Consider the following 17219-nt stretch of genomic DNA (forward strand, 5'->3'; position numbering starts at 1 on the left):
ATCCCACAACACTTACTGATCACAAACAATCCAGCAATCTCACAACAACCACTTACTCCACCCCATCCAGCCATCCCACAACACCCACTCATCCCACTGCATCCACTTTTCCCACAACATCCACTCATCCCATTCCACCCACTCATCTCAGTGCATCCTCCATTCCCACAACACCTGCTCATCCCATACCATCAAGCCATCCCACAAAACCCACTGATCCCACACTATCCACACATCCGACAATACCCACTAATCTCATCCATACTCCAAAATTCACTCATCCCATCCCATCCACCCATCCCACAACACCCACTGATCCCACACCATCCAGTCATCCAGCAACACCTACTGATCCCACCCCATCCACCCATCCTAAAACATCCACTCATCCCACCCCATCCACCCATCCCACAGCAACCACTGATCCCACACCATCCAGCCATCCCACTGCAACCACCATTCCCACAACACCCATTCATTCCACTGCATCCACCATTCCCACAACACCCACTGATCCCACAACATCCACCCATCCCACAACACCCACTCATCCTGCACAATCAAGCCATTCCACAACACTTACTGATCACAAACAATCCAGCAATCTCACAACAACCACTTACTCCACCCCATCCAGCCATCCCACAACACCCACTCATCCCACTGCATCCACTTTTCCCACAACACCCACTCATCTCAGTGCATCCTCCATTCCCACAACACCTGCTCATCCCACACCATCAAGCCATCCCACAAGACTTGCTGATCCCACCCCATCCACCCATCCAACAACATCCACTCATCCCACAGCAACCACTGATCCCACACCATTCAGCCATCCCACTGCAACCACCATTCCCACAAAACCCATTAATTCTCCTGCATCCACCATTCCCACTCATCCCACACAATCTACTCATCCCACAACACCTACTGATCCCACAACATCCACTCATCCCATTCCACCCACTCATCCCACTGCAGTCACTCTTCCCACAACACCCACTCATCTCAGTGCATCCTCCATTCCCACAACACCTGCTCATCCCATACCATCAAGCCATCCCACAAAACCCACTGATCCCACACTATCCACACATCCCACAATACCCACTAATCTCATCCATACTCCAAAATTCACTCATCCCATTCCATCCACCCATCCCACAACACCCACTGATCCCACACCATCCAGTCATCCAGCAACACCTACTGATCCCACCCCATCCACCCATCCTAAAACATCCACTCATCCCATACCATCCACCCATCCCACACCATCAAGCCATCCCACACCATCAAGCCATCTCACAACACCCATTCATTCCACCGCATCCACCATTCCCACAACACCCACTGATCCCACAACATCCACCCATCCCACAACACCCTCTGATCCCACACCATCCACCCATGCCACTGCATCCACCATTCCCACAACACTCACTTATCCCACACAATCCAGCAATCCAACAAAACTTACTGATCCCACACCATCCAGCCATCGCACAAAACCCACTTATTTCACACAATCCAGCCATCCCACACCATTTACTGATCCCACCCCATCCACCCATCCTACAACATCCACACATCCCGTTCCATCCACTCATCCCACAACACCCACTGATCCCACACCACCCAGTCATACCACAACACCTATTGATCCCACACCATCCACCTATCCAACATCACCCAGTGATGCCACACCTTTCACCCATCACACAACACCCTCTGTTCCCCCACCATCTACGCATGCCACACAACCAAATAATCTCAAACCTTCTACCCAGCCTATAACAGCCACTGATCCCACACCATCCAGCCATCCTACAACATCCAATCATCCAATCACATCCACCTATCCCACAACACCCTCTGATCCCATACCATCCAGCCATCCCACTGCAGCCACCATTCCCACAACACCCATTCATCCCACTGCAGCCACCATTCCCACAACAACCACTCATCCAACACCATCTATCCAACCTCCAGACCTGGCCCAAACTGGGGAACCTTCAACCACAATCCAGCCCAGGCATCGACGGGATGTCAGACAGCCTCCATCAAAGACCATGTCTACAACAAAGGTGTGAGCAAACAGAATGAATAGTCAAGTTCTGCTTGCTTTTTGCTCAATTGTTGTTGTTTTTTGAGCCTGTCCCCCACAAAAAAAAAGAATATAGGTTGTTTTAACCACACAAAATTACGACTTATGTTTATGTTTATTGTGGCAGTGACCTCTAGTGGCCGTACAACGAAAGCATATGACAAATACGTGTGACGTATTATAAACAGCCAAAAAGTTTTGGTGGTGGTGGTGGGTAGGGTGGAAGGATGGTAAGTTGGCCACTTTACACAAATCAAGTTTTTAAATCAAGTTGCGTAGTAGCGGTAGCTACGTTGGCATTAGCTTTAGCGTTAGCTTTTTATCGTTAGTTAGCTGGCTAACTCTACAGATGTTAGCTGTACATTGCTAGTATTCTATGCACAAATCGCTTGTGTTTGTGTGTGTTTATGAATCTCCATTTTTACAAATTGCACTGTGCCTTAATCCAGAAAACTTGTTTACTTTTCAGATTTTATTGATGACGTCATAAGTGATGACATCAGCTGTGTGATTACAATCTTTAACAAGCTTATGTAAGTGCATTTTTAAAGTTCTTTACACCTTGTACATTCATGAAGAGCATTAAATATAAGAAAACCTGCGCAGGAAGATTGTGTTTAAATCGTACATTGAATATATGCATCTTTCAAATGACATGCATTTCTTATCCCTCATTAAATAATCCAGAATCTATGAATATGCAAATCGTTTTGTAACATTTAAACACAAGATGTCTTCAAACATCACTGAAAAGTCCATTCTCAGTGCATGTGCTCTGGCAATCAACTCTCACTCTTAAGTCGTCACATATGGAAGCTTAGACAAGACCCCTTGGCATCACTTTTTTAAAAACACATTTGGTACCCCTTTAGTGTCATTGTTCAACGCTACAAGCAGGTCTAGTATATATAAATTTAAAAGTCCATATAGGGAGGTGGTCAGAGTGGTTGGATTGGTCAAACGCCAGACTTTCAACCAGGAGAGCGGTGTCTGTTTCCCTAAAAGTATCTAACATCACTGTCTTAGCTAATGTTCTTATTTGAACCCAAAGCATATATTCCTAAACCTAACCAAGTAGTTTTGGTGACTAAACCTAACAAAACTACTACATATAATAGCATAAAAAAGTGACGCCAAGGGGTCTTGACCAAGCATCCGGATGTGACGAGTTGGAAGTGAAAATGTGTTGCTTTACATTTACATTTATTCATTTAGCTGATGCTTTTATCCAGAGCGACTTACAATTGCTATACATGTCAGAAGTCGCACGCCTCTGGAACAACTAGGGGGTAAGTCTCTTGCTCAGGGACACATTGGTAGAATGTGGGGAATTGAAAACGGGTCTCTCACACCAAAGGCATGTGTCTTATCCACTGCCCCAAATAAATAAAGATAGTGGTATATAAAGAAATATAAATAGAGTAAAATATAAAAGAAAAGAATAGAAAAAGGAGTGTGTGTATATGTACAACATTTACACAGTTAAAGGAATTGTTATGGTACAGTATTTACATATTTAAAGGAAGTGTTATGTGAACAGTAAAAATAGTAGCAGCAGAATTGCAGCAGATAGTATTGCACATTAAGTAATTAAGCAGGTGTTGAGTTTGAATCCCGCAACCGGCAGCAGTGATAATTCGTTTCAACTTTAAACTTAATGATAACAAAAAAGTAAAGATATCTTCTAACTTAAAACATCAAAATGGTAGCTGAAAATTTTTTTTTTAAGCAAATGCACTTTACCATCAACAAATGACCAAATTGTGGCTTCATCAGACGTGTCCCTCTACAGCTTGCTTGATTAGAGTGATGGTTTCCTAAGCGTCTCTTTTCATTCAGACCCAGGTTCAAATCCCACCTCCGGCAGCATTGATAAATGCTTTCAACTTCAAACACTTGTGTGAAGACCGACTGCAGTTGTCGGTTTTAAATGTGTATGTTGTTAGTCTTTCTAAATGCAGTAATTGTGTACAAGGAATAAGTTTTTCATAAGATTAGTCGCTTTCTGTGTCTTCATGTTATTTTGCAACACTGGACTACACGTCACAGAAAATATAAGCACAATCAAAACAGTGATGTGCCACCCATTTGTGGTCATAGATTGCTCTCTATTGGTGCTTTGAAGCATAACATGCATTCAGTTCTCACTGACTTAAGGGCAATTTATACTTCTGCGTCAAATCGACGGCGTAGTTGAAGACGTTGGCTACGGGGCTACGTAGAGGCTACGCCCTCACCTGACGCAGACCGTAAGCTCTGTGATTGGTCGGCCTCGCAATGCCTCCGAGCGGCCAAAACGGCGGCTGTAACACAGTGAATATATTTGACCGTCGCAACCCGAGCGAAATGACTCGTTTCGCTATCAGAATGCGATCCATTCGGTTGGTAACATTTGAAAAGGCTACACCAGCCGCACGTTTACAATTTTACCCCCATTTACGTTAGCGGAGGGCTAAACCAGAAGTAAGCCTGCTCGGCCGGCAAAGGTCAACACAGTGGACGATGTAGCGCTACTGCCGACTGGCGTTTGGGGATGTAATTGCAGAATGACAGACACACCTACACACAAGTATAAATGCATGGCTACGCACGTAGTCCCTACGCAGGAGTATAAATTACCTTTACTGTGGTGTTTTTAAATTTGTATCTTAGTTTGAATGCATTCAATGTTTACCTGGACATCAGTGTTTCCTTAAAATAGTTGATCGCTCTATATATTTTATTCGACAACAGTGGACTGGACCTCAAATAAAATATATATAAGCTAAACAGTGGTGTGCCAGGAATGTTTGGTCATTGAGCGCCCTCTGTTGGTGCTTTAGAGGCATTTCATGTCCATGAAAACCAGAGCAAATGGAATAAGTTCAAATTAGCCTTCAACCAGTGTGCCTGATCAGCGCAGTGGTTAAGTGCTTGCCCTGCCAACCCCAAGACTGGTGTATCCTGGCATGTTGATTGCAATATGATTTTAAATTAAAGACAGCTCCCACACACATTTAAATGCCCATTCTTTTCCATTTCCATTCAAATTATTTATAGTCCAAGAATCACACACATGGGATATAAAAACAAAGTTTAAAAGTTAGAAATAAGACGATAAATGACAGGGCAACTGTAACACGCTGCATGCACATTGGCGCATGTGCACTAAAACCATTGGCACTTTCACCTGAGGCAAAAAGAGAATGTTTGTTTAGTTTCCTGGGAAGACATGAAAAGACAGCATTGTAAGTGGGGGATAAGTGGTGTCCCATGTTAAGCTACAGTTTCTCTGGGGAAAATGGCTTCCTTGACACCTCTTTCAAACCATTCATCTTCCATGTCTAAAATGTGTACCTGGTGGTACTGTTGTACAGATAGTTTGCAATGAGGTGTAATGAAGGAGCACTAATGAACCACGGTATCAATCATCTTGACAACAACCACTTAGAGGTTAAATAGCTGAGTTTCCCTACGAGTTATTTTAGTACTCAAAAATTCTCTCGGCTGAGGGACGAAACATCTTCTAGTTCACTCAAGTCCAGTTGTCCTTGATTTTGGACTTTCCTTGGATGGTTACTAGTTACTTTTGAGATTACAATTTCGTAATCGTGTCCAAATTCTTGTTTGTGATAAACAGCCTACATTTGCTAATAAAACTTACATACTTGTACTGAAAAAAGGTTTAGAAAGCAGGACCTTTACATGCAGTGGATTTTTTTAGAGTGGTATTCCTTTAGTAAAATACATTAGTGAATACTAAAGGTTAAACATAAAAGTCTAAGGAATAATAAGAAAGCCACATTTTTTATTTGAGGCGGAATTAAAAGGATGGCCCTGCGATGGACTGGCGACCTGTCCATGGTGTACCCCACTCCAGCCCCCCGCGACCCTGTACGCAGGATAAGTGGTTGATGATGGATGGATGGAATTAAAGGATTCATCACTACAAGCACACCAGATTTCAGTCAGTGATATCACAGTGGGTGTTTTGCTTGTCATATAAAAACATGTCTTTAAGGATAGTTGATTATACAGAGTCTGACAAGCAACAAGTACAGAGATTTGGTTTGCAACAAAGGTCTCCTGCTAGAATGGGGACATTGTGTCTTAACCATTTGGTTACCTCGTTGGCTACCTCGTATTTTGTCCTTTATAACTGTCTGTGACATCACTGGTTGGGTTGCGGCCTGAAGTCAGCCAGGCTTGATGGTCTTGAGTCCACAGAGAGGGAGTGAGAGAGAGTTTGTTTACCCAGTGTGATTCAAACATGAATTAAATCCCAATGCTGTGAATATTTTTGTTTCTGAATATTTCCACAGTGAAAAAGGTTTTGGAGCGCTGCATTTGAAGGAGTTAAGCGCAATGTGAGTGATTATGTTCATCTGTTTGTAGTCATTAAGTTGGATGTACTGCTTTTGGTAATCTGCCTTTTAAATGCAATAAATGATTAATTAATTACCATTTAGTCATGAAATCCATACAGTCAGTTTATTTAAAAAGAAACAAGATATACATACTTCATGCGAGGTTAATCTCTTCCGTTTATTTTCAGGTTCATCTACCCGCAAGAGTGCAGTGATCAGGATGCCTCTGAGTACTTCGTTGAATGCTCTTGACCTCAATACATTTAGTGCCATAACTATCACTGGAAGGATTAACCGCCTATGACAATAATAAAGTGAAGAATGTAGCTCTTGCTTTGTTTGTGTCTATAATCCAACAATTAAATCAGTTCTACAAGAAAATGTGCATAACCCAACGTTTTCCACACAGTTCCTAATGTGACAACAGTGGTCGAAAAGACTATAAAGGCGCTATACAAATACGGAGCATTTGCATTTACAAGTAGCCATGACCTTACCAACAAGCTATGTAATGTATAACTAACTTAACTTACAGAAATGTATTTTAACCCAAACCATGATCTTTTCCTAAACTTAACAGTACAAAACAAGTAGTTTTGGGAAAATAAGATCAAGGAGTCTTGACCAAGTGTCTATGTTACCAGTTGGGAGTGAGACAAGTTTTACCAAATCTATGAGGTAATAGAGACTAAAAAGCTCTGTAGAGCTGTAGAGTTGAATGATAATTACATAAATATTATTCCCATATAAAACACCAAATATTGGAGTTAAAATGTCTATTTTCACTGCACTATTAACATCTTATCACACATATTGGCCGCTGGACTTGAGCTCTGGACACAGCTTGGCCTCCAGATCTTCTATCTTTATTGACTCCACGTCGTTGGAGCTGGAGAGGCTGGCAGCCCGGGTGATCTTGGTGAGCGTTTCCTCGTAGGGCGGAGGTAGGTAGACCATGACGAAGACTCCATCTGATCCATCTGAGCTTGTGCTGGTGTGGCGCTCTGCATTCCTGGTCAGAGATGAGAGGAACTCTGCGCTGCTCTCTGCATCCTGAAGATCCAGAGCGATGATGTTGGCCAGGCTCAGTTTGCTGCGGGAACACCGACGGTAGATCAAACCGACCAGGAAAGCCAGCAGAACGACAGAGATGACCGGGAGGACCACGTAAACCACCAGCTCCGACTTTCTTTCGTCTCCCAGCTGCAACTCATTCCAGCTGTAGCCCTGGAGACCAACAAAGAAGAGTTGAATTCAAGAAATATTTGTCTATGTGGGGACATTCGCACAGAGGGGCTTATTTTTGTAGTTTTTGATATTTTTCCTGTCGGTGTTGGTTATATTTCTGAATCATAATCATAATTTCACCCATCAAATTCGACATCAAATTCTTTGTTGACAAATAAGATAGACTTTATCGATCCCACACTAGGGATATTCTCTTTTTACAGCAGCTCTGGATACATTACAACAAATAAGAAACTACACATTAAATAAAAAATTTAAGATAGGCCTATAATGGAAATAGAATAAAAGAATAAGAGGTATATGGAAACTATATACACATTTTATATAGAGATGTGATTGATATGAAAGAGATGTTTTGGTGGTATTTGCAAGGCTGGATTATCATCTAAATCTTCAGGGGCCCTAGACGTCCCAGATGTGCTGTGTGTCAATTGCTTTTTGATGTTTTGATTACATACAAGTTTGTTTGGGAATTTGCATTACTGATGTCCAGTATTTAGTGGGTAATGCACCATTGTGTTATGTAGTGGCCCTGTCTTATAGATTCCTATATCAAAATCTAGTTCCAGCACCTTTTATTATTTTACTTTATATTGTGTTCACATGTATTTTCCTCAATAAAGTTGTGTTTCATCAAATCACCACAAACTACAGAAAACCTGGGCCAGGTTGGATTCTAGGATTACTGCTTGTTTTCCTGGTCTCAAAATATAATAAAGCTGCTATCTGTAGTGTGCTTTGTGCTCTGTAATTGATTGGAACATAGGGGCCCGACAGTAAATCTTTGCCTAGGGCCCCCCAAAATGTTTATCTGGCTGGGGGTGAGCGTAGAATTATTGGGGGCACATATCCAAGACTGCCAGTTCTAAAAAGGTCCAAACTGTAATCCACAGCTACAGCAATGACATTATCGCATGCAGCCTGAAAAACCACAAAATAACCTTCCCTTACACAAATGGAGGCCAGGGGGTGAGTAGAACAAGTCAGACAATCAGCCAGGTTATAAACAAATCCACTGTTTTATCTTATTTATCCTGAAAACTTGACATTGAAATTTATTTTGGGCCTGTAAATGATCACACACAGAATCTAAGATGTAAATGAAAAACAAACAAACAAACACACAAAAAAGACAATTACTCCTAACCGAACAGAACAGTAGAAAACATTACAACATAACCTCAAAATGTTCTACAGACTGCAGCTTACTGTGCCCAGACTTTTTCTGATACCAAATATATTTCACATAAATCATCATCATCAAAACTAAATTTACATTATTGCCACCATACTTAGGCAAACATATTATTCATACATTTGTAAATTTCCTTTTATTCCTGTTATAACTTTCAAAGCGTGCTGCTCATTTTAAGTTCAACACCTGTTTCATTTTCCCCCCTTCAACAAAAATAGAATGATTCTAAATTCTTATGGCTTTCTTTTGAAGAATTAAAATAGATTTGTTTGAGGGTTTTTTTTTATGTGTATTTAAATATAAATATGTTCATCCTATTAATATATTATTTTATCTTAATTATTTGGCACACAGTTTATATCATATTTAGAAAATGAAATAAAAACTTTACAGCCAAACTGTAATGTATGTTATAAACATCTATTAGATTTTAAATAGAGATATTTCCTGCTTCACTCTGAATCTGCAGGATTTACTGGGCAGGGGGATTTTGTTTGCCATAGATTTTTACTAACAGTTCAGGTAATTTTGTTTAAAATCTGGTTGATCATTTCACTGCTTGTGTTTCTGTTTTTCCTTTAGTTAAACGAGTGCTTTCAACCATTTCCAAGATTTTTAACCATCTCACATGGAGATTTCTCTTCACTAAGACACTTCACTAATCAAGCTTGGCACCAGTGATAATAAATGCAAAGATTAAAGATGTTTTTCTCTCATTTAATTTTGCATACTGTGAAGGTTTTGTGGAAAAAACAACTTCATCATTCAATCAAGATTGAACTTATTTAACCATCTGTAACAGTTTCATCACACATTGTTGGGAGTGATCCTCTGTGAGAATGAACAGCTTAAATCTGCAGTGCTGCTCACGACGCATTACAAGTCTGTGATCCAGACAAGAAGGGTGCAGCTTACATCTGCTCACAGTGTCCCAAATTCCCCCAGTCTTCTAGCAATTAGTTAATGCTGCCTGATGAGCCAGCACCCTGCTGACTCTGGTCCTCTGCAGGACTGGACAGTTTTAATTCTCAATCCGTCTGAGTGTGCCCTCAATAAGAGTTGCTGTCCTGAAAGTGTACGACTTTAAATGAGGCTTCGAGGATTCTCAAGGGACAACAGAAAGAAAGAAAGAAAGATTGATCTCCAGTAAGAAATTAGAGGCCTTACAGCAGGAACCTTTTCTGGCTCATGATCCTATTTTAAACTCATGAATTCAGCAGTTATGAAGATGTCAATTGTCAGGTGAATTTGATTGTGACTTTGTTTTCTGTTTTCAAGAGGGAAGAGGGAAAATAAATGTATTTGGCCCCTTTGACTGATAAATCATCATTTATGACATTATTAGATTATTGATGCTGATGCAGCATTTTATGGTTGTAGCTGCTTGAGGCGGAGCTGGTTACAACCACTTTATATACAGATAAAGTGTACATATAGTTTACTCCAGTGGTTCCCAACCCAGGGGTCGGGTCTCTCCAAAGGGTCACCAGATAAATCTGTAAGATGACCAATGGGAGAGAAAAGAAAAAAAAAACACAGCTCTGATCCTCTGAATTTATTCTCTATTTCCTTGTTGTGAAATATTGATAATTTTACATCTTGTGACCTCAAACAGTTGTTTAAATAAATCCATCTGAGTGGTTAAAAGGGGAAATCACATATAGAACTGCTAACAACTCACACAGAAAACATCCTAAACCTGTGACAAGTAGTGTTTTTTATAAGGTTGTTTGTACTGTATTATAGAAGTTCATCTTGTGTTTTTTGATGTAAAATCTTAATCTGAGAAGTAGCTAGTAACTACATCTGTCAGATAAATGTAGTGGAGTAAAACATACAATATTTCACACTGAAATGTTGTGGAGCAAGTAGCACAGAAATGGAAATAATGTAATGTAATGTAAATACAAATACATTTTTGTAATAGTACTTAAGTACTAGTACTTGAGTTTTTTAGGTATTGGTGGTGGTATAAAAATGGGTATTTATACTGCACAAAATGTAAAAGGAAAGTACATACAAACAAAACAGAGCACAAACTAAAAAAGCATAAAAAATGTCACGCTAAGCACCAGATCATCTTTGACTACACAGTTTGTTTCAAAAATGGTTTCAAATTGAGATTCTGATTTTGATCAATTTTTAATTTTAAAACAACAAAACAAACAGAAACACAATGAATCTAAATGTGACATTTTAGAGATTTTAAATCCACAGTATTGGAGGTACATTTTGATTTGACCCCAACCCTGAACTCTATTCACCTGCTTCTCCTGTGTGGAAGGTGCTCGTGTCACCCAGTCGTACGACCCTCTGCCTGCTGGTCCAAACCTCATCCAGCTGCTCTCCAGAAGCATCCGCATGATGCTCAGGTGATTTGGTGGTGGAGGATTGAAGGAGGGAGAAATGTGTGTTTATAGTCTATAGATGGTGATCAACTAAAGCATCCAGTTGTTGGTCCAGTGGAGTAAACAGAGTAGAGAACAGGGAGGAGAGGGTTGTTTTTGTTGGTGGGGTGGGGAGAGGTGTTGGGAGTGGAGTGTGAGATGGGCGGAGTTGGCGCCCAGATGGGAGGGGCCACGAGCTAAGTAGATGCTCACATGCCGACACATGCAGCAGAGCAACTGGATTCGGGCCAGTGATGGGATTTAGGGTTGTGCAGCTGCCCTATATCATAGAGGGAGTGAGTGTGTACCTTTGTGAGGAACAATTTGTTTTAGACCCTGGGACTGGACTCTTTGGCTGGTCCTCACTTTTGGAAAGGCCGTCAAAGGGCTTGTAGAGGGTTTAGACTTGGTTTTAATGTTCAGGTTTGAATTTTTGGTATTTAGCTGTGATGGCTAAAGTCAGTGTAAAGGGCTAGGGAATGCATTATGTCATGAAGATCTTCATAGGTATAAAAATACAAAAATGTGTGTGTAGGTGACAGAAAAGGGCGAGGCTCCTCTTCAGATCAAATCTCAACCACCTGGAACACAATGGAGGAGAAAACTCACTTATTGTAAAATTACACAGCTGTTACATACATACGTGTGTGTGTACGTGTGTGTGTGTGTGCGTGACCATGTGTCTACAACTATAATACAGAGAAAAGAGAAAATCTGCCACAGAGACGAGAACAGTTTTCTCTGTTTGAGTCTGAACATTCACTTTTCTCTGCTAACGTTTCAAAATTTGATTTGTGTTTGGTCATGTGCACAGCAGATAGCAATATGGTTAGGGGCCCTAAAGTGGCTCATGCATTTTTTACCTAATCTTGAGGGTCTGTTTTGCAGAGGGACACTGTGCCATATGTCACTTTGATACCTTTGATAAATTTGCATTTACAAAATTAACTTGAGGTGGGTGCGTCTGAACAGGGGCCCACTTGTTGGTTAATCTGGTCCTGCTGCAAAGAACCCCCAACAGTTTCACTAAATAAAGCGCAAAAAGCAGAGAAGTTTAAAAAACATTAGGGTTGAAACTAATTGTTTCAAACTTACATGCAACAGAGAAAAGCAAACGCACCTGCAAATTAGATAAGTCTGAACCAGAAAGGTTTAGAATTCTTACCTGAAAAAAAATTATTTTGAATTAATATTTTTCTGTTGGCCATTATCAGCCGTTAAAAAACACTTTTGACCGGCTCTTGACTCTCCTATTTTTTTATTTCTTTTTTAGTCTTTTGGTGTAGTTATAAAATTATTTTATTTTAATAAATGAATATGAACTTGTGAGGTCTGCAGTGTGTGTGTGTGTGTGTGTGTGTGTGAGACTGCAGGAAACAAACACACAAGTCGGCCCGAGGCTGGCGTGCATCCTCTTTACATTAATCCCCATTGAAATATTGCGTGAGAGAGAAAATACCTGAAAATGAGTTTTGATTAAATATCTATAGGATGGATTAGCCACGAGATTTATCTGCACGTTTTACTGTATGGAAAAGCTGTGGCATGTGAAAAGTAGGTCACCTGTTCTGACCTTATTTTGATCACTCAAATTGATCATTATAATCAGTGCAATACTTGTTCTATTTTATTCATTGTTTTTATCTGTATTGCACATATATACACAGTACTCTCACACTCGTACTCTTTTTAATTATTTGATTTGCCTGATTTCAGTCCTGAAATGTATTTGTCAACCATTTAAAACACCTTTGTTTTGAAAAGTGCAATAAAAATAAAGTGTATTATTATTATTATTATTATATTATATTATATTATTATTCTTGAATTAAATCTATAATTCAAGATTTTATTAACTTTGCTCCACTCAATGTTCCCTCACTAGCTTTTTCTAGCCCTTTCAACTGCATTTCAGGGTCTTCATCAGCACATGGAATTTTTGGTCTTCATAGAGATAACAATGATGATGTCAACTGAGCAAAGTCCTTCTGCCACTGAAGTCTGCAAGATGTGGTTGAAAGCTCTGGAAAAAGCTAGTAAGTGTACCTTGAGTTTGTCTAGTTGTGTTGTGTTGATAATTTCTTCACTGCCAAAAAACTTTATGTAATAAATTTAATCAAAGGGACGTAATATTTAAAAATAATAATACTGTATATAAAATAGATATTTAAAGCTGTATAAAATAATAAATAAAAACACAGTTAAATAGCAGGTTTTCAAAACACGATTTGTCATTTTTTAAAATAATGTTTTGTCAAGAATGAAATTTTACAGTCAACAACTCATTTTATCGACATGTAACAGTAAATCATTATAAAACAAATAAAAAGTTACAGAATTGGAAGAAGTGTGGCCATGGCAAGGTCATTTTAAGGATGTTTATTTCATATACAACAAATGAAAAGACAAAACCAGAGCTTACAAGATTACAAGAATACAACAGGTAGTAGAAGACACTACTTCAATATTCTTGTTCTTTCACTATAGCTCACCTTTTTCATTTCACCAAACTAAACCACAGTTCTTTCATGACCTACAGTAATTCCCTCAGGGGAAATTTTGTCACAGACACCAGTATCAGAGGAGATAAAAACTGTTTAAAGCCGTCTTCAGACCTCACACAGAAGCTTAACAGAGCTCATGAAGTCTCTCACTGTCACTGAACAGCTGAAGCTTGATTTTCTGTGCAGATTTACAAATCAGTAAAATCTTAACTCAATCTGGTTTAAATCCTCAACACGCCTTCAATCAAGCCATTAAGCCGTGACTGCTGATAATGAGGATGAGTGTGACGACTCGACGTCTCCTACTTTCTGACTGCAGACAGACACAAACAGCTACACAATGTAAAAGCTGACAGCAGATCCAAAATAGGTTACTGGAACACACTGATTCACTCGCAGCTTTTAATTGTGCAAAAAGACTAATGTTTCAACACTGATGTGTCTTCATCAGAGTCAGAATGGACAAGGACATGCGGTAAACACACAGTCAACCTGGAACAGGTGTGTGTAATGTGAGATAATTGGTTGAACAGGATAATGGATCCAGAGGTGGGCATTGCCATATCTCATCCGCACTTATAAAGAAAAGAACACAGATGCATCTTAAAGTTACAAAGATAGAATTACAGAACCCTATTTTGGGGAGGGTGGCCTGCGTTCTTACTGCACTATGATGCACACGTGATCTTCTGCTTTGTAGAAGTTAATGTTAAAATTTTACATTTCACTTAATAATACCTACTGAATTCATGCACATTTTTAAGGTTTTCTTGAAAAGCTGCGACCATTTCCAGTAACATTAACATGGCTGCTTTTCTGTTTAATCACTCAAGGTTAATCTGAGATCTCCTGCTTTCCACAGATGAAATAACTGGGCAGATGGATTATCACTAAACAGTTTTCTGTCTGAGTATTCAAAAAGAAAACAAGAACAACCATGGTCAGCACAGTTTTACATGCGCTGTAGTGATGCAGCTCTGTATTCTTTTTTTTCAGTATTTTAATTCTTTTAAGATTTATAAAACTAGTTATTTTAGGGTTGTATGTTTCCCTACTCTGTTTACTCTCTAAACTAATTTGGCTCATATACACAAATGTATTTTTTGTGCTGCCGATATTGATGGAATGAATTGTTTTTTTAATTAATGGTTAAATGAAAACACTTTTGCTATTGTGGCCTTAGAAAATATTTTTACCAGCATGTCATGTCTATTAGACGTCTACCTATCTGTGTTTGTATTATGTTTATTGGGATTTCCACAAGGCTGTTATTAACATAATTACCCAGAAGTAGAAAGGAACTATTTATTATTTGCACGTTACTATTTTTCTCCATTTTCTGCTACTTTATAATACTTTATACTAATTGATCTTATAACGTTCAGATTAATAATACTAAATGTAATAAACAAAAGAATCTAAACTACCTCAAAGTACTGTACTTGAGTAAATGTACTTATGACCAATAAGTAACATAGTTTCTTTTCATTGTTTCACCCTCAGGATTTATGTGGGACCGGCATTTATTTGTTTGTAATTACTGTAGTAGAAGTATCCTAAAGTACTCTGATGTGCCTGTACCACTTGTTTCTCCTAAGTTGTACTGGAGTAAATTTACTTTGTTATCCTGCAAACCTCTGGTCATTGTCATCTTTCTGTTTAATTAAACAAATAGCATACAATACATCATCTGCTCTGCTGTGGAAGTCCAGATGTTGCTCCTTGTCCACTGCTGATCACAGACATATCTGCAATCCAGGTTCAACATCTGCCTGGGATCGACCCAGCGGGATGCTCGCTGCTCGGGGACCGCAAGTGGGATTTGTGCCGGCAGGATTACTGGCCCAGGCGTGCAGACGGCAACTGTAATTACTCCTCACGTGGCGAGCTGAGTGGGCAGAAATACGAGGACCGGGTCCGAGCATACAGATGTGGAAAGGAGGATCATGGGTAAAGTCAGATCTGTCATGACACCACTGATGGTACCCTGAGTAATCCCATTGCCCTGCCCGACACTGCATTTTCTTTAATTCTGTATGTCTACCACTTGTTACCAACCTACACTTCAAGAAGGATTCATATTCTTTACATAAGTAGAAGTACTAGTAATTCAGTGAAAAAACACTCATTAGAAGTGGAAGTCCTGCATTTCAAACGTCACTTCAGTAAAAGCACAGAAGTATTATCAACAAAATGTGCTTAAAGTATCAAAAGTACTATTTCTGCAGCAGTATGTACCCTGTGACTGATGTATTATATGCATTTATACATTTTAGCAATGTTAGAGCAGCATTTTACTGATGTAGCTGAAGCTAGTTTTAACAGTTGGCTAAATTAGTCCAGTGGTTCCCATCCCAGGGGCCGAACACTGAAAAGGTTCACCAGATAAATATTTTCTGGAGTTTTCTAATCTTTGCTTTTTGGGGGAAATGTTTTACCTCTTTGTGTCTTGAATAGCTATTTAAATGTAACCATCTGGGAAGTTCAGAGGGGAAAAGTCTTTTAATAAATCATCTAAAATGTGACATAGAGACACAACTAGACAATTGTGACGGAAAGGCTTTTATAAAAAGGGTTACAAGCCAAGGCTGGGAACCGATTTATGAATTGAAGTACATATGGAGAGATTAATATAAGTGTACATATAATGTCCTGCAGACAACTTCTTAATAATTTGGAATACGTCCCAGAGCTGTTTTGATGATTTTCCTGGGAGAGTATTGTTTGTGTGATAGGTCGTCGCTCCTCTCTTCTCTGTATCTGACTAAGTAAAAGACTGCAGCTGTAATCCCATAAGAGGCTTTGCTTTTCACTCTGCTGAAGTTGGATGCTGTTGGCACGGTGCGATAAACATGCTTTGTCACAGCAGCTCGGGCTAAAATGACAACATCTGGACAACAGACACATCACATGAAACGGGATTGTTCTCTAAAATAAGCTGGGATGACAGAAATGCATGACGAATATCTTAGTCAGGGGACATTTTTCAAATTACACTGCATTTTACAAGCATTTTTGCTTCTTCTAAGAGCAGTTTGTACTTTTCCCGCAAGTGCGCGATAACCACACTGAAATTAATATTTTTCTTCTCTCAACTTCTATTTCAATTTGTGAAAAAATAGAGATGTGGAGGGAATGTCAAAGGTCAATTCAATTCAATTCAATTCAATTTTATTTATATAGCGCCAAATCACAACAACAGTTATCTCACAGCGCTTTTCATAAAAGAGCAGGTCTAGACCGTACTCGGTCATGTGTTTTATTTTATTTAGCCTTTATTTAACCAGGTAAGCCGATTGAGAACAAATTCTCATTTACAACGGCAACCTGGTCAAGCTGAAGCAAAGTAAGGCTGTACAACATGTAGTTAAATACATAAAATAAAAATAGTGTGGTACATTTGACACTAGCCCAATCTTAGTCTGT

General features: G+C 39.5%; 1 protein-coding gene across 1 annotated transcript; it reads right to left on the minus strand.

Annotated features, from left to right (window-relative positions):
• Window positions 1–7263: 7263 nt before the first annotated feature.
• Window positions 7264–11265, minus strand: LOC123986973 (small integral membrane protein 28-like). Its single transcript, XM_046075490.1, has 2 exons — window positions 11167–11265; window positions 7264–7686 (listed from the first exon to the last, which is right to left on the minus strand). Exons 1-2 carry the CDS (start codon window positions 11263–11265, stop codon window positions 7264–7266), a joined length of 522 nt encoding a protein of 173 aa, XP_045931446.1.
• Window positions 11266–17219: the final 5954 nt, after the last annotated feature.

This window comes from Micropterus dolomieu, linkage group LG01 (assembly GCF_021292245.1).
Source record: "Micropterus dolomieu isolate WLL.071019.BEF.003 ecotype Adirondacks linkage group LG01, ASM2129224v1, whole genome shotgun sequence".
In the NCBI taxonomy this organism is placed as follows: Eukaryota; Metazoa; Chordata; class Actinopteri; order Centrarchiformes; family Centrarchidae; genus Micropterus; species Micropterus dolomieu.